At 42.2% G+C, this 18510-nt stretch overlaps 1 protein-coding gene across 3 annotated transcripts; it reads right to left on the reverse strand.

Moving 5' to 3' along the window:
- Positions 1 to 6658: 6658 nt before the first annotated feature.
- Positions 6659 to 18199, reverse strand: RFESD (Rieske Fe-S domain containing). Of its 3 annotated transcripts, none has more exons than XM_056537758.1 (4): positions 17916 to 18199; positions 12889 to 13073; positions 11213 to 11247; positions 6659 to 7764 (listed from the first exon to the last, which is right to left on the reverse strand). In XM_056537758.1, the coding sequence occupies exons 2-4, from the start codon at positions 13064 to 13066 to the stop codon at positions 7495 to 7497; spliced, it is 483 nt and encodes a 160-aa protein (XP_056393733.1). In that variant the 5' UTR covers positions 13067 to 13073; positions 17916 to 18199; the 3' UTR covers positions 6659 to 7494. The 3 variants fall into 3 exon arrangements, with proteins under 3 accessions (XP_056393733.1, XP_056393715.1, XP_056393724.1); XM_056537740.1 differs by having other exon boundaries at positions 17890 to 18199; XM_056537749.1 differs by lacking the exon at positions 17916 to 18199 and having other exon boundaries at positions 12889 to 13317.
- Positions 18200 to 18510: the final 311 nt, after the last annotated feature.

Genomic DNA, 18510 nt, shown 5'->3' on the forward strand with positions numbered 1-18510 from the left:
AGTTTGGACATTTCCGCACGCGGTGATACCACATATGTTTATTTTTATTTACACAGTTTTTTTTTATGGGAAAAGGGGGGTGATTCAAACTTTTATTAGGAAAGGGGTTAAGTGACCTTTGGTAAAGGGGTTCTCCACTGCTTTAACCTTCTTTGGCCAGTTAGTTAGTACTGTGGCTATATGTCATTAACGCTTTCTTTCCTGTTGCTAACGCTACTATATGTGTTTTTTTTTTAACCTTTTTTAACAGACCCAGAAGCTGGTTAATTCCTTAGTTTGCTGGCTTGCCTCGACCTCTTTTTTTTTTTTTCTCCATTTTTTTCCCCGCCATCTTGCCATCGGTTTTATCACCCTGCAGGGTGTTGTGTGGGAGGCCGGCCTGCCCCTCGCTCCGTTCGTGCCCGCCTCCCCCGCTAATGAATATTCTGTCGTCATAAGCGCGCACCTCCTTACTTTCAGCTTCTCTAAGCTGAATGCTGATTGGGCTGCTTGCGGCCAATCGGTTCCGGTGATTGGCGCATGCGCAGTTCGTCCTCGATCGTGAGGGTCATCTGCGCATGTGCCATTGTGATGTCAGCCTCGGGCCTGACGCGCTGGGGGATTGTTAACACTAACCTTGCTAGAGGGGAGTCCCTGAGTGCTGGACAGCTCCCGAAGGTTTGCTATGGGCTCTCTGGCAGATGTTCGCGCTGCATGTGATCCTAATTTTTCATATCTGTTTTACTGCAGGTGTTTTAGGGATTGGACTATTTAAGGGGAACATGTGCTGCAATAAACCTCTTTTCTCTGGGCAAGGTGTCAGTGTGTATGCTGCATTTTTCCCTTGTCTATAGTGTTTTGGCAAGTCAATTTGTTCCTGGTATTTTTGGTATGTTTGTGGTGGTTTTTTGGCAGATTTTGAAATATCCTATTTAAATAGTCCAATCCCTAAAACACCTGCAGTAAAACAGATCTGAAAAATTAGGATCACATGCGGCGCGAACATCTGCCAGAGAGCCCATAGCAAACCTTCGAGAGCTGTCCAGCGCTCAGGCACTCCCCTCTGGCAAGGTTAGTGTTAACAATCCCCCAGCGCATCAAGCCCGAGGCTGACATCACAATGGCACATGCGCAGATGACCCTCACGATCGAGAACGAACTGCGCATGCGCAAATCACCGGAGCCGATTCGCCGCAAGCAGCCCAATCAGCATTCAGCTAGAAGAAGCTGAAAGTAAGGAGGTGCGCGCTTATGACGGCAGAATATTCATTAGCGCGGGAGGCGGGCATGAACTAAGCGAGGGGCAGGCCGGCCTCCCACACAACACCCTGCAGGGTGACGTATCGATGGCAAGATGGTGGTGGGAGAAAAAAAAAAGTGGTCGAGGCAAGCCAGCAAACTAAGGAATTAACCAGCTTCCGGGTCTGTTAAAATAGATTTAAAAAAAACACATATAGTAGCGTTAGCAACAGGAAAGAAAGCGTTAATGACATATAGCCACAGTACTAACTAACTGGCCAAAGAAGGTTAAAGCAGTGGAGAACCCCTTTAACATTTTTCACTTTTTTTTTTGCAGTGCTATAGCTCCCATAGGGACCTATAGCACTGCACACGCTGATCGCTTATGCTGATCCCTGCAAAGCCATAGCTTTGCACGGATCAGTGAGATAGGGGCTCAATTTCTCAAGCCTGTAGCTCAGGCTTGGAGCAATCAAATCCCGATCGGATGCCATGGAGACAGGTAATGGGACCTCCGCTTGCATCCCAGATGATCGGGACATCGCAATTTTATCGCCATGTCCCGATCTGCCGAGAAGCGTTTACTTTCACTTTCAGACGCGGCGGTCAACTTTGATCGCCGCGTCTGAAGGGTTAACAGCACGTGGCAAACGATCGATGCCGCGTGCTGTTAGCCCAGGGTCCCAGGTATGACTAGCAGCCAGGACTGACCCGGTGTGATGCGGGGTCACGGCGTGACCCCATTTTAATCACTGGGACCGGGTGTAGGGTGTACAGGTACGCCCTACATCCTTAAGAGGTTAAGATTACACTCCCAAGTTTTAATGTCCTGGGCCCCGGCATGTGGTTACAAAGCACCAAATCTAACAAGGAGTCACATGTCACATGGTGGCACAATGACAGAGCCTAGAGGAGGTAGCATTAGCATGAGGAGACCATAGAGCAGCACAATGACAGAGCCTGGAGGTGGCAGCAGCAGCATGAGGGCCATGCCAACTGAACCAAAAAAAAGGCAAGGGCCCCTGCTAGGCTCTGCAGCTCGTCAATCTTCTGCCACGCCCTTATACCACCCAAATCCCACACACAATAAATAAAAATTTATATATGTAAGAAACACTTTAATGTAGGTAAATTTCCATGACCAATAATACTGGTATACAAGGAGTAAATATATACCACCACTCAATAACTGGATAATACCGCCATACTGTACTGAATAAAGCCACTATACACAGACCAGTATACTATAAAGAATCTGTATACAATATAAGTTATTATATACAGGACCATATGGCGGTAGATATCAGCTGAACACCTGATGTGTATACCATATAAGTGATTACAGTTACATTTTTGGACTCACAATTACATATTTTGTGATCAGCGGCGTCCTCTTTCCTTTTCTTCTCTGTCCGGATAAGACCGCCATGTGGATCTCTTAACATCTGCAGGAAAAACATGTCAGACTCTGCATATATTCAGTGCCCTCCTCTACACAATCTTTCCATCTATAGGCCCACAAACTGTAATAATGCACTCCTTGCTGTCATGCACAGTAAAAGGGCAGGTAGATAGGTAGCCAGGTAACCCCCTCTTTCCCACAGGTATATGCAGAGTTACACCCCCCTCTTTCCCATAGGTATATGCAGAGATACACCCCCCCTCTTTCCCATAGGTATATGCAGTTACACTCCCCCCCTCTTTCCCATAGGTATATACAGAGTTTCAACCCCCCTCTTTCCCAAAGGTATGTGCAGAGCTACACCCCCCCTCTTCCCCATAGGTATATGCAGAGCTACACCCCCCCTTCCCCATAGGTATATGCAGAGCTACACCCCCCCTCTTCCCCATAGATATATGCAGAGCTACACCCCCCTTCCCCATAGGTATATGCAGAGCTACAACCCCCTCTCCCTCCCTTTCCCATGGGTATATGCAGAGCACCCCCCCTCTCCCCCCTTCCCTATAGGTATATGCAGAGCACCCCCCTTCCCTATAGGTACAGTATATGCAGAGCACCCCCCATCCACCTTCCCTATAAGTACAGTATATGCAGAGCACCCCCTCTCTCCCTCCCTCCCTATAGGTACAGTATATGCAGAGCACCCCCCATCCCCCCTTCCCTATAAGTACAGTATATGCAGAGCACCCCCTCTCTCCCCCCCCTCCCTATAGGTACAGTATATGCAGAGCCCCCCTTCCCTATAGGTACAGTATATGCAGAGCACCCCCTCTCCCTCCCTTCCCTATAGGTACAGTATATGCAGAGCCCCCCTCTCCCCCTTCCCTATAGGTACAGTATATGCAGAGCACCCCCCCTCTCCCCCTTCCCTATAGGTATAGTATATGCAGAGCACCCCCCCTCTACCCCCCCTTCCCTATAGGTTTAGGATATGCAGAGCACCCCCCCTCCCCCCTTTCCTATAGGTACAGTATATGCACAGTACAGGCGCCAATGAGTGCCTGTACTGCGCGCTGTGTGGGGGAAGAGGTCACGTCTCCTCTGTGTGAGCTGCAGATGCGGCTCACACAGAGGGGACGCCTTCTCCTGTATGTGCGTGTATCGCGCATACAGGAGAATGTACCGCTGTCTGCTGGGTATCTGGGACGAGCGTCTCGGACCTCAGCAGCAGCGGCGGGTCAGTCCGCCCCTGGCAACCACCTTGTGAGTGGAACCCGGGGCGGGCCGCCGCCCCCTACCCCCCTGCCCCCACCTTCGTACGCCACTGATCACAGCTGCTGGGTTGCTGGTCGCGTCACGACTGCAAGCTGACACCGGGAGCTCAGACCTCTCGCTGCGACTCCGGCTGGCACACACCCCTACTCTGCAGCGAGCTCTCCCTGTGCCTGATGAATTTAGGCCTCTGCCACTCCTCTGTGCATGTCCTGGCACTACTCTGCCTGACATACTTATTGCGTATATGAGGGAAGTACAATACGCTTCACTACTCTTAAAACAGTATTTGTCTAGAACAGCAGCAGGTGTGTACTATTGGTTGTCCTTTCACAGTATCTAGGCCCTTGAGAGTTTAACAGGTACAAAATACAAAACAAGAAGAACCAATGGAGTCATATGTAGAAAAAATGAAAAATAGTCTTTATTGAAATCAAGAAGTCAAAAGATAGACTAAAATACAAAAATAAAATATCAAGAGGAATCTAGCAGCAAGAAAAATATAGTGGGTAAAATCCCAATTCCCGGGTAAGGGAAATGAAGGACTGTCTATATATGGTAATGTATACTATAATGCACCACAAGTAACAATAAAATTACATAAATAATGGTGGTTACATAAGGACCAATACAACAAAAAATATGTATATAGTATAGACAGTAGCAGTAAGAGGCAATCGGAATGTCAAGACACATACAAGATTATAAGAATTTAAAGTATAAAGTGCAGTGCATAACCTTAAAGATATAAACAGAGCATGAGTCAAGCAGATTGCCTAAAGTTATTACCAGAGGGACACCCACACTCCAACATCCGTTTCGGCAGATACGCCTTCTACAAAATAGTACACTACTTAGATGTAGGTATGTGGTATGCACTTATGAGGGCAGAAAAATTTGCTACAGTATGCTTAAAAAAAACGTATTTTAGTAAAACACCAGCTGGTGATTACTTTTCCCTGGCCTTTCACAGAATGTAGGCCCTTGAGAGTTTAACAGGTACAAAATAGTACACTACTTAGATGTAAGTATGTGGTATGCACTTATGAGGGCAGAAAAATGTGCTACTGTACGCTTCAAAAATTATTTGAATTAAACACCAGCCAGTGATTACTTTTGGCTGTCCTTTCACAGTATGTAGGCCCTTGACAGATTATTAGGTACAAAATAGTTTACCATTTAAATGTAGGTATGTGGTATGCACTTATGAGGGCAGAAAAATGCACTACAGTACACAAAAAAATATTTTTTGCCCACAAAACCAGCAATACACAACAGTGCTGCAGCACACAGTCACTGTGTACTAAACCCAAAATTTCAAAAAGACTCTCTCTCAAATACTATTAGGAATGGGCTGCAGGGGATTTGTCCAGTTGTTATGGAACAAAGACACAGATTTGCCCTAAAAAATGATTTCTCCCTCCTCTAAAAACATTTCTTCAGCTGTGGCAACACACATCTCTCTGCCCCTCTCTGTAATACAATGCTGTTCACAGTGGCTGAGGGGTTAATTGCTGCAGTAAAAATTAAAGGAGTAGTCCAGCGTGCACTTTTCTTATTTTATCCGGTCCGGGCTGCAAAAAAAAAAAAAAAGAAAACAAACTTTCTCTTGCCTGCTTACGCGCCCTCGGAGCTCCGGTACAGGTGTTCGGTCGCCGGGCTGTTTGCTTCTTACTTCCTGTTAGCCCAGCACGTCACACAGAGCTTCAGCCTATCACCGGCCGAGGCGGGACATTGCTGCAGCTGGTGATAGGCTGAAGCTCCGTGTGATGTGCTGGGCTAACAGGAAGTAAGAAGCAAACAGCACGGCAACTGAACACCTGTACCAGAGCTCCGGGGGCGCGTAGGCAGGCAAGAGAAAGTTTGTTTTCTTTTTTTTTTGCAGCCCGGACAGGATAAAATTAAGAAAAGAGCGCCACCGGACTACTCCTTTCATTTCTGTGCAAAAATGCTGTGCTCTGTGTCCAACAGAAGGATGAGGTGACTAGAAGGTGAAACGCTGCTGAAAAAAGCTTTTCTGTGTAACACACACACAGCAATGTCCGTCCTATCTCACTGCAGTGTAATGAATGAAATGACGAGCCGGAATATGGCTGCCGAAGATATAGGGCTGTGACAACACAGGGGCTGATAGGCTGCATCCTGCATGTGATTCAGGGTCATCCTGCCCACCCGCCTTCCTGCCTTGCCTTCCCGGCTTCCCATGGTTCCTTGCCCCATGTCCTGACATGTGGATTTGCCATTTTAGATGTCCTGGAGCCTGGACCGCACTAAATGGAGTTTAATGAAGCGATTAGCACAATAGAATAACAGCCATATTCACATACGTTGTGAATCGAAATTTTCATGAAATTCGTAACGAATTCGGACCTCAGCTTCGATTCACTCATCTCTAATAGTTGTATCCAACTATGTATTTAAATGCAATTTTCTGATACCTGAATACCTTTTAAATCATTAAAACAAGAAAGAATAGATTCCCATGTTTAAACAAAGTTGTGACTCTTCTACCTATATTACAAACAATTACAATTTGTAGAACCATATGACTGGGGTTTTTACTCCAATGCAGTGGTCCCTCAATTTTCAATATTAATTGGCTCTGAGACCATTGCAAGTTGAAAATATTGTATATATAGGCCATAACTCAGAAAACTTTATTTCCCACAATAAGTTTGATTAAAAGTTTATTAAAATAAAAAAAAGTGTTTTGCAAAAGACAATAGTGAAAACCTAAAGTACGCACCCAATCTAGTAAAGGTTAACCTGACCATTTGGCTCATGGTTGAATTGTATATCTTTAATTAGAAAAAAAAACACTCACACTATGTGTCATTGTAAGAAATCGTTTTATATTGTGAATTGTGGGACTTTATTATAACAGACAACAGCAACCAGTCATATTGCATATACCAAATCCAGATTCAGACTGCAGTTAACAGCAAACCAACCATCCCAATATCTGTAGAGCAATGTGTACAGAGCCTCTACTTAGGTGCATGGAGTCCCGCTGCTTTGCGCTGTGTTATGTATCTAGACCATGAAATGCTAATAGAAAAAAATTGCTCTGCAACACAGCATCAGATAGAATGTTCCAATTTTTTTTGTCAGTCATATAAAATATAACAAAACCTCTATGGCTTACATAAGTAGAGTGGGTCTATATATACCTATTTGAGTGACTTTTCTACACCAAGATAGAGATGGTATAGATTTGCGACAAACGACATAGAGACACGCCCCATATTGTCGCAATTATTGAATTCATTACCACTGCAAATAGTAACGTGGAATGTCATCCAGCACAGCTTCCCCTTTAAAAGCACATAAACGGTTTGGCGCAACCAAACGTTGCAAAAATGACAATGTGACAAACAGATGCGCCAGAGAACAACCTGAAGAAAAGGGTAAAAAGAACGATTAATTCCCCCCATTGTGCTTTCTGGATCAGCTGGTCATAGCCTTGTTCTGTATTTACTGTACTTAAATTTGATGTGGATGTGATTCATCTCTGATTTATGGCAGCCCTGAGCATGAGTTATTGGTTGCCGATCGTAGAGTAAAATAGAGTTCAATAGAGTTTTTAGTTAGCAAGCATAGGTTTAAACAGGATCAGGACACACTTCGTCATTGAACTTTTCTTTTGCAAAGAAATCAGAATCACATTTCATATTCGGATCTGACAGCATTACATAAACATTCCCATCTTTCACAGTCACTTTGTGAGTCCTTTGTTTCCTTCCTTTGGAGAACCACTTCTTTGATCGTTTTGGATCTTTAGGGTCAACCCCTTGGTACAGGCCTTCACCATTTTCCAAAACTATTTTATATTTGTGCCATGGACAAACAATACATGCTTGTCCATTAATATCCTGTAGGAAAAACAAAACAAAAAACAGATCTTATTGCAGGCCCTAATTTTGTCGACAAGATTGCCACACAGGTTTTTTTCTGACGTTTTTTTTTTTTTTTTTTTAAACTGCCACTGCAATTTTTGAGCCAAAGTCAGAACTGGATCCAACAGGAAGAAGTATAAGTTCTTCCTTTATTTTCCCATTTCTTTTGAATATGTTTCTGACTATGTCTCAAAAACTGCAGTGGTAGTTTTCCCAAAAAATGCCAGAAAAAACCTGTGTGGAAGCCTAGCCTAAATCTGTTGATCTCCGTAGCAAATGCATATTTTTCCAGGGATTGGTAAGTAGCGGGATCCCATACAGGAGATCACAGAGGGTCCGTCCAGTCAGACTCCTGCGGATAGAGGATAAGTTTCAGTTCCCTGGAGTACCCCCTTAGAAAGTTATTTACTAGAAATACGCTATTCACCTGATGATGATTTATGTTTATCAATAGAATTATTATTATTATTATTAGAAAAATATAAATACATGATGGACAATTAAGATCTAGTTTTTACATTTTTCTATATTATGTTTTGTTTAATCTGTAATGTGAGGTTGAGTATGTACTGATTTTTTTTCCATTCTACACAACCACCTCACAGTTGAACTATACAACTTGTACTAAAGAAACACAGAAAATGTATAATTTTTTGCAAAAAATATAAACAAACCTTAAACATTTATTAATTCAGAGAAGTAAGGCCTAATTTGTAAAACAAATACTCAGCACAAAGCTGATTCCAAACTCATGTGCTAAACAGAAAATCTCATATCCTTCAGAGCTGGTACATGCCTAGCTGGCAGAGATAACACCCACCAGCAACTTTTCTCAAGTCTGCATAGACAGATAAGAAACTATCTTGCCTTTACCATGAAGCACCAATACTTCTACAAAGAACATGAGATATCCTACGTCATAACTAACTTCCACTAATAACTATATCACTTCTTTCTTACACTGGGTACATACTGTACCGCAACAAACATGAATCACAAATATTCAAGTAGCAAGTTGTGATACATAGAACACTGTGGGCAATTTGCCCCTTCATCCAGTTTCTAGTAGGAGGGTGAGGCACGTTTATAAAAAAAAAAAAAAAAAAATCATGTTGAGTGCAGTTTCTTGGAAATTCTTCCTAGAGCTTCTTCTATGAAAAACTGCATACAGGTAGAGCATATACAGAACATGTGGGTTTCAATGCTTTATTCAGTGAGGATAAAACGGTATGAAATCCACACCAAAACTGTGAGAGGTAAAAAAAAATAAAATACCATGCCCTGAAAGAATTGCACATTGTTTTTTGGTCAATATTATATACAAAACCAGGATTGGGTTCAAAACACAGAAAACGCTGCATTGCTTTCTATTACAGTTTTTCTGTGTGTCAGTTCCACTCCTTGTTTTGTCTAAAAATACTGACCAAATTACTGTGTGTGAACCCAGAGATTTCTTCATTTCACTATGACAACACATCTAGCTTTTAAATAAATTGCTTTCAAAAGCACTTGTACAACTACCCAGTGGTGAATTCAGGGGGGGGGGGGGGGGCGAAGGGGCAATTTCCCCCATCACATTCGGGACATCCTGGATGTTCCGGTTACCTTTCTGCGGCCCCACATTAACTTTAAAAAGGCAGGGGCCGCCGGAAGCTAGCGCACACAGGGACGTCACTCACGTCCCGTGCGTGCGCCCATAGAAAAAGAGCAGAGCAGCTAGGAGGAGGATGCTTGTATGGTAAGTTACCAGCAGCACGTCATCTTTGGTGCTCTGACAACCTGTCCTCTGGCCCTGGGACCTACTGTTATGGCCTATAGGCCATAGAAGTAGATCATGACCCCTGACCGGAGGAGCGGTGGTCGGAGCACTGAAGTGGGGCAGTACACAGGCATACAGCCTCAAGCCATACATTGTATATGCCTGAAGGCTGTATGTCTGTGGGGGAACTATAGTGTATACCTAATGTGGGGGGAACTATACTGCCAGCCTAATGTGGGGGGGGGGGGGGACTATACTGCCAACCAATTGTGGGGGGAACTATACTGCCAGCCTAATGTGGAGGGAACTATACTTCTAGCCTAATGTGGGGGAACTATATTGCCAGTCTAATGTGGTGGTGGTGGTGGGGGGGGGGGGAGGACTATACTGCCAACCTAATGTGGGGAGAACTATACTGCCAGCTTAATGTGGAGGGAACTAAACTGCCAGCCTAATGTGGGGGAACTATACTGCCAACCTAATGTGGGGGAACTATACTGCCAATCTAATTTGGTGGGAGCTATACTGCCAAACTATTGTGTGGGGGGGGGGGGACGACAATACTGCCAACCTAATGCGGGGGGAACTATACTGCCAACCTAATGTGGGGGGAACTATACTGCCAACCTAATGTGGGGGGAACTATGCTGACAACCTAATGTGGGGGGAACTATACTGCCAACTTAATGTGAGGGGAACTATACTGCCAACCTAATGTGGGGGAACCATTCTGCCAACCTAATGTAGGGGGGGGGGGACTATACTGCCAACCTAATGTGGGGGGAACTATACGGCCAACCTAATGTGGGGGAAACTATGCTGCCCACCTAATGTAGGGGGAACTATGCTGCCAACTTAATGTGGGGGGAACTATGCTGCCAACTTAATGTAGGGGAAATATGCTGCCAACCTAATGTGGATAGAAGTATGCTGCCAACCTAATGTGGGGGGAACTATGCTGACAACCTAATGTGGGGGGAACTGTTCTGACAACCTAATGTGGGGGGAACTGTTCTGACAACCTAATGTGGGGGGAACTGTGCTGACAACCTAATGTGGAGGGAACTGTGCTGACAACCTAATGTGGGGGGAACTATGCTGCGTACTTAAAGGGGTACTCCACTGCCCCATTGTTTGGAACATTCTGTTCCGAACTTTGGGTGTGGGCTGTGGGGGTTGTGACGTCACAGCCACGCCCCTTGTGAAATCACACCAGGCCCTCTCAATGCAAGTCTATGGGGGGGCGTGTCGACCACCGCACAATACTCTGATAGTTCCCCTCCTGAGACTAGACTCTGGATCCGCCCCTGCAACTACCTTTATGCTGGGCTTTTTTCAGCATATTTAGTTTTGTTTCTTTTTATGAGTGATGCATTTTATTATGGCTATATTCGGACAATGTCTAAAATTTTAAAGATACGTGAAAAGTTTGATCGATCAAGGTCTGGATGCTAAGACTCCCACCAATCCATAGAACGAGCAATGAGAAGCTGTACACTTATTCTCTGCTTCTTACTGCTCATTTTAGTCATAAAACAACCCTGACCAAACAAAACTTTTTACATGTCTCTATGACATGTGAAATGTTTTTTTCTCAAGACAGTAACTATGTACGTTTCTAACTCTAAGCAATCTATAGTTTATTATGTTTTTAAAACAACCCACCTCTATTTCTCCAAGATGAAGAGGACCTCCAGCATCTATAACAAAAAAAAGAATGTAAACTAAAACAGGCTTTAGACTAGTTTAACCAGTGTTTTTATTAATCCCTTTATGATGAAACAATTTTTTGTCTTTACGTTTCAATTTTTACTTCTTGCCTTTTAAAATCTATAACTCTTGCAATTTTCCATCTACAGACCTATATGTGGTCTGTATTGTACTGTATTGTACTGACATCGCTTTTTTCCACAAAATCTACGGCTAAGAAAAATTTTCTCTGCATATCACTTTATGGCTAAATGAATACGGTTTCTTTATTCTGTAGGTCCATGTGATTAAAATGATACCCAGTTTATATAGATTTTGTTTGATTTTACTACCTTACAATTTAATACTAGAGGAGATTTATCAAAACCTGTGTAGAGAAAGAGCGGTGCTGCTGCCCATAGCAACTAATCAGATTGCTTCTTTCATTTTTAAAGAGGCCTGTGAAAAATGAAAGAAGCAATCTTATTGGTTGCTATGGGCAATTGCACCACTCTTCCTCTACACTGGTTTTGATAAATCTCCCACAATAAGTATGCTTAAAAATTGTCTGCTTCTGATCCCTATAACACTTTTCTGCAGCATAAAATCCTGTGCATCATATACTGCGCATCAAATATGAGAAGGATACTGTACATGTGAATAGACCCTATAGGGTGGGGTTAAAATCTATGTGGAATTCCAGCCAGTCCATGGCAGGGATGCCAGACATAAAAGATTATAAAGAAGTCATGGGTGGAGTAGTCATGTGACCCAGCCTGAGAAAACAAGAAGTGTTGAAATAAAAAATTTAAGTGTATATAGAGTTTACAATACCCACAAATTGACCAGTATTAGAACTCTAAAGATTGTAATAAATAGTCTCCTATGCGGACTAACAAAGTGGGGAAAAAAAGGATTTTTTTTTTTATAAAAGTAAAAAAAAAAAGTTTTAATAAAAGTGAATAAGCCCCTCCCAATTTTACCAAAAAAATGACAAAAATTTTTATAAATCAACATATTTGATATCGCCACATGCGGAAATGTCCGATCTACTAAAATAATGTGAAGTGAAGGACGTTAACGTAAAAAGTCAGAATTTGCTATTTTTCTGTCACATCACAAAAGAATAAAAAGCATTTAAAAAGTAACATATACGCAAAACTACAGATCAGGGAGCAAAAAATGAGCTCTCATACAGCCCATCTCATACAGCCCATATAGAAAAAAATAAGAAAGATATAGGGGGTCAGAATAGGGCAATTTTAAACATACTTCTGTTTTAGAAAAGTTTGTGTTTTTTTTTTATTAAAGTAGTACAATAATAGAAAAGTGTGTAAAGATATAATTTTAGTCGTATTGACCCAAAAATAAAAATAACATGTCAGTTTTACTGTAAAGTGCGTTTACGAAACCCTGCCCAAAAGTCTCAAAATTGTGGTTTTCCACCATATTGTGCTGTACATCTTATGGTAAAATGAAGATAGTATTACAAAGTACAATTGGTTTCACAAAAAATAAGCTCCATATGGCTTAGTGGATGGAAGGTGAGTAGGAAAAAAAACGAAAACACAAAAATGAAACTTTCTTGTGTCCTCAAGGCCAAAAGATCATCTGAATAATCGTTTTTTTTTTACTTTCTAGAATGTACTCACGATAGCAGCGAAGATCCAGAGCATGGAATGTGCCCAGATGATGAAATATCACTACTTCTTTATCATTCACAGTGGTTCTCATCCGCTTAGATACTTTAAAGTCTTCCACCTTCCCCACAAGAACAGCAGATTCTTCCAATTCTTCTGGCTCGGCAATGATGGCTTGCTGCTGGCCCATTTCCTTTCTAATATCAATAGTGAATGGCAAAAATCAGAAAATAATACAATTAGAAAAAATATCATAACCTTAAAGTTTGAAATTCAAACAGGCAGGACTCTCACTACAAAATGTTCCTAATTTAAACCACATATATCTACTCTGCTACATGTTTGTTTACAGGGATGTATATTGCAGACATTTTTGGGGTTGTGTTACAGGGGGTGCATGTATTTTTGTGATAAATGGGATATTCACAGAAATTTTAACAAACCAAACAAATCTGCTGTGTGAGAATATGTCATTGTCCAAGCCAGAATATGCAGAATATACCAGTCCAGGCCAAAAGTCCATGAAAATAACTGCTGGTTGTGGGTTGCCTGAACCAAGATTGGATCCAAATAAAGAGGAGGAGTATAAGTTTAAAGGGGTTATCTGACGAATAAAACGCATCCTCTATCCATATGGAACCCGCTGGAAACCCCCACAATCTGCAGAATGAGTCCTGTCTCTTACCTCAGACCACTAAGGCTCCTGCCTTCTGAGTTGAACTGGAGTCAAGGTTGGCTCCACCAATCACTGGCCACAGCAATGTCCCATCTTAGCTGGTGATTGGTGGAGTAGGCCTTCACTTCTGAGACCATTGTTTCTCAGAAGGTGGGGGCCAGAACACTCCAAGGTAAGAGACAGGCCCCGTCATAGGTAAAGAAACTCCTGACCAGCCTCTAGTGGGCCCAGGAAGAAGCTGGAGAAGGGGAGAAGACGAAAGTGACTGTGAGAGAACCGAGGTGAGTAAGGGGAGGCCATATATATACAGGGGGCAAGCTTACTACAGGGGGCCATCTATATACAGTATATATAGGGGGCAGGCTAACTACAGGGAGGACATATATACAGGGGGCAAGCTAACTACAGGGAAGACATATATACAGGGGGCAAGCTAACTACAGAAGGAACATATGTACATGGGGCAAGCCTTCTACGGGGGACCTATATAAAGGGGGCAAGCTAACTACAGGGGAGCCGTATATACAAGGGGCACAGTAACTACAGGGGGCCCTATATACAAGTTAAAGAGGTACTCCAGGCAAAACCTTTTTTTATATATATATCAACTGGCTCCGGAAAGTTAAACAGATTTGTAAATTACTTCTATTAAAAAATCTTAATCCCTCCAATAGTTATTAGCTTCTGAAGTTTTCTGTCTAACTGCTCAATGATGATGTCACGTCCCGGGAGCTGTGCATGATGGGAGAATATCCCCATACGAACTGCACAGCTCCCGGTACGTGAGTCATTAGAGAGCAGTTAGACAGAAAACAACAACTCAACTTCAGAAGCTAATAACTATTGGAAGGATTAAGATTTTTTAATAGAAGTAATTTACAAATCTGTTTAACTTTCTGGAGCCAGTTGATATATAAAAAAAAGTTTTGGCCTGGAATACCCCTTTAACTACAAGGGTCCAATGGTTAGTCTCGCTGGTTCATCCACATTTGTGAATAATTGTATGCATACAGTGACAACATATTTAGCAGTATCCCATTAACCCCTTCCCGCCATTGGACATATGCATACATCCAAGTTGCTAGCTAGTTAGCGCAACTGGACGTATGCATACGTCTTAGCGATTTCCTTCACAGCACATTGCGCTGCAGGAGATCGCCGGTGGGACCCGGCTGTCAATCGCACCGGTCTCGGCAGCATTAATCCCATGCATGTATGAGGAGGTGGCTCCCCCTGTCAACCAACAGCCATCAACCTGTTGGATGTCATGGCAGTAAGAAAAAAAAAATAAAAAAAAATAAAAAAGGATTTCAAATAAATTAAAGGAAATCTGTCACTAGTGTTACCTACACTGTACTTACCTTGTCCCGGTCCATGCAGTCGTTCTTCGGTAATCTTCTTCGGTATCTTCAGCTCTGGACCTGGCTTGGAGCACGAGTGGAGCTTAGTGACGTCACCACTGCAGTTCTCTGCTGGGTCCCCCTGTTATTACCAAATAACAACTGGGACATGGTAAGTACCGTTATTATCAATGTCACCTGCACTACCTGTCGGCACCGACAGGTATGTGCAGGTGACACTGGTGACAGATTTCCTTTAATGCCCCTTTCCCAATAAAATCCTATATTATCACTCAAAAAATAAAAATCGCCAAAACCTATACATAATTGGTATTGTCACATCCGTAATGAATTGTACAATAAAACGATAATGGTGGACATTGTGAACACTGTTAAAAAAAATGCAAACAACGCAAATTTTGATCCAAAACTCGGAATAAAAAAGATCAAAAGGTGGCATAATCGCAAAAGTGGTACCAATAAAAAGTACAGCTTGTCCTGCAAAAAATAAGTCCTCACACAATGGTGTGGCGTTGTGTCGCTAAGTAAAAGCATGTCAGAGGTATTATCACTTAAAGAGACATGCCAGATTTGAAAAATTTGGCCTAGTCATTAAGGTAAAAACAGGCAGAGTTCTTAAGGGGTTAAAGTTAGTGCTGTAAGACATTTTGGGTTTGTTAATGAGAACCAATTATGCCAGCCCAGTGATATTCATATAAGTATAGAAAGACAGGCAAATAAAGCAGGGGTAGTAGGTGTTTAGTACAAGGAAGGACCACTGCACCACCCCAATAAATAATACCCCTAATTATTATAAGACTCCAAATACAAACCCACAAGCAAAAGCCTAATAAGTCATTTATAAGGATATACAAGCATACATTTTATTGATACACATTACCTGTCCACAAGATTATTATACACATTAAGATAAAAAAACACATGTGAAGAGAAAAACAATGCATCAAGAAAAGCCTAGTGCTATTCAGTAGAATGTCAAAACATGCATTATAGGTTTTAACCGCTTAAAGGGGTTCTCCGGTGCTTACACATCTTTTCCCCTATCCAAAGGAAAGGAGATGAGATGCCTGATCGCGGGAGTCCCGCCGCTGGGGACCCCCGGGATCATGCACGCGGTACCCCGTTTGTAATCAGTCCCCGGAGCGAACACGCTCCAGGGACTGATTACAAACGGGGTGCCACGTGCATGATCCTAGGGGTCCCCAGCGGCGGGACTCCCGCGATCAGGCATCTCATCCCCTTTCCTTTGGATAGGGGAAAAGATGTGTAAGCACCGGAGAACCCCTTTAAGGACACAGGGTTTTTCCGCTTTTGCATTTTCCTTTTTTCCTCATCACCTTCTAAAAATCATAACGCTTTCAATTTTGCACATAAAATTCCATATGATGGCTTATTTTTTGCGCCACCAATTCTACTTTGTAGTGACATTAGTCATTTTACCCAAAAATCCACAGCGAAACGGAAAAAAAATTCATTGTGCGACAAAATTGAAGAAAAAATGTAATTTCGTAAATTTTGGGGGCTTCCGTTTCTACCCAGTGCATTTTTCGGTAAAAATAACACATTATCTCTATTCTATAGGTCTATACAGTTAAAATGATATTCTACTTATATAGGTTGGATATTGTCGTACTTCGGAAAAGAATCATAACTACATGCAGGAAAATTTCTATGTTAAAATTTCTCATCTTCTAACCCCTATAACTTTTTTATTTTTCCACGTACAGGCTGGTATGAGGACTCATTTTTTGCGCAGTGTTCTGAAGATTTTAGAAAGTGATCAAAAAGACGCTATTTTGCACTTTGGAATTTTTTTGCGTGTACGCCATTAACCGTGCGATTGAATTAATTATATACTTTTATAGTTCGGACATTTCCGCACGCGGCGATACCACATGTTTATTTTTATTTTTAGTTACACAGTTTTTTTTTATGGGAAAAGGGGGTGATTCAAACTTTTATTAGGGAAGGGGTTAAATGACCTTTGTTAACTTTTTTTTCACTTTTTTTTTGCAGTGCTTTAACTCCCATAGGGACCTTTAACACTGCACACACTGATCTCTTATGCTGATCCCTGCAAAGCCATAGCTTTGCATGGACCAGCGAGATAGGGGCTCGATTGCTCAAGCCTGTAGCTCAGGCTTGGAGCAATCAAACCCCGATCGGACGCCGTGGAGACAGGAAAGGGGACCTCCGCTTGCGTCCTAGCTGATCGGGACATCGAGATTTTATCGCGATGTTCCGATCAGCCCGACTGAGCTGCCGGGAAGCGTTTACTTTCACTTCTAGATGCGGCGGTCAACTTTAATCGCCGCTTCTGAAGGGTTAACAGCACGTGGTACAAAGATCGATGCCATGAGCTGTTAGCCCAGGGTTCCGACTATGAATAGCAGCCGGGACCGACCCGGTGTCATGCGGGGTCACGGTAGGTATGCCCTACGTACTTAAGAGGTTAAAATTGGCCCCTGGTCGGCCAATTTTAACAATTATTAATTTTGCATAGAGTGTCCCTTTTAGGACTCATGCACAGCAACCATCGTAGTTGTGCATCTGATTTTACAAAGAGATACACAGAGATTTTTGTTTCACCAGAGAAAGTACAGAGGTTTTCTCCTAGAATTCTAGCACTCTCACAGAGTCACTATACAGCCTCAAAAGGAGTGCCTGGTGGTTCTAAATGCTACAGGCAACAGGCCAGTTGGCACAGCACTGTTGTGGGCATATAGCATAGGCGTGAATTCATATATGGAAGATCATTAAGTGAGTATTTTTATGAATTCATCTGAATGGAACTTATGGAAATCAAAGTGCTTGCCACAGAACACAAAACTCTTTAGATTAATATAACAAAATCTGTAATGTGTAAATCCACCCCAATTTGTAACAATAAACAAATAACTACTGCTGCTACTACTACTACTACTACTACCAACAATAATAACAATAAAAATAATAATAATAAAAAAATGAATATACCTTTCTTTACTATTCAAATTACTCACTGGATCTTGATGGACGCCCCAGTCCTCCTGTATGAGAGATAGTGACACAAGTAATTGCAGGCAGTCAGTTGCCAGATGTCCCGCCCAACTGATAACAGGAACAGGACACAGAAATCTGCTCTTTTAGGTTGTTGTTTTTTTGCTGATAGGACTGTTGAAAATTGTTGGAAAACCACTGCTATTTCTAACTTCTAAATACGAAATCAACAAATGATGTGAATGTTTTAGCTATTTTAAACTTTTTATGCTATAAGCTTTGGGTCCCCACTGTAAAATTTAAAACAGGGCCTCCAACTACTTTCCATGTGCTATTTATAATAGTTATGCCTGTGTCAGAGAAAGGCCCTTGAGCTCCCTAGGACTTGCAAGCAATTAAGTTAATGAATGGTGATATACTATTTTATATATATATATATATATATATATATATATATATATATCTATCCTTATTGACAAAAAAATAAAAATAAAAAAAGAATGCACCCATATAAAAAGTTGGACTGCTGCATGGAGTTATGTTTCGGGCAGTTATGTAAGTATATAAGAACGCAAGAGGGAAGTGCTCCCCCCACTGAATTCAAAGGCTGCTTTTAGG

Source organism: Hyla sarda, chromosome 1, assembly GCF_029499605.1.
Source record: "Hyla sarda isolate aHylSar1 chromosome 1, aHylSar1.hap1, whole genome shotgun sequence".
NCBI classification, from domain to species: Eukaryota; Metazoa; Chordata; class Amphibia; order Anura; family Hylidae; genus Hyla; species Hyla sarda.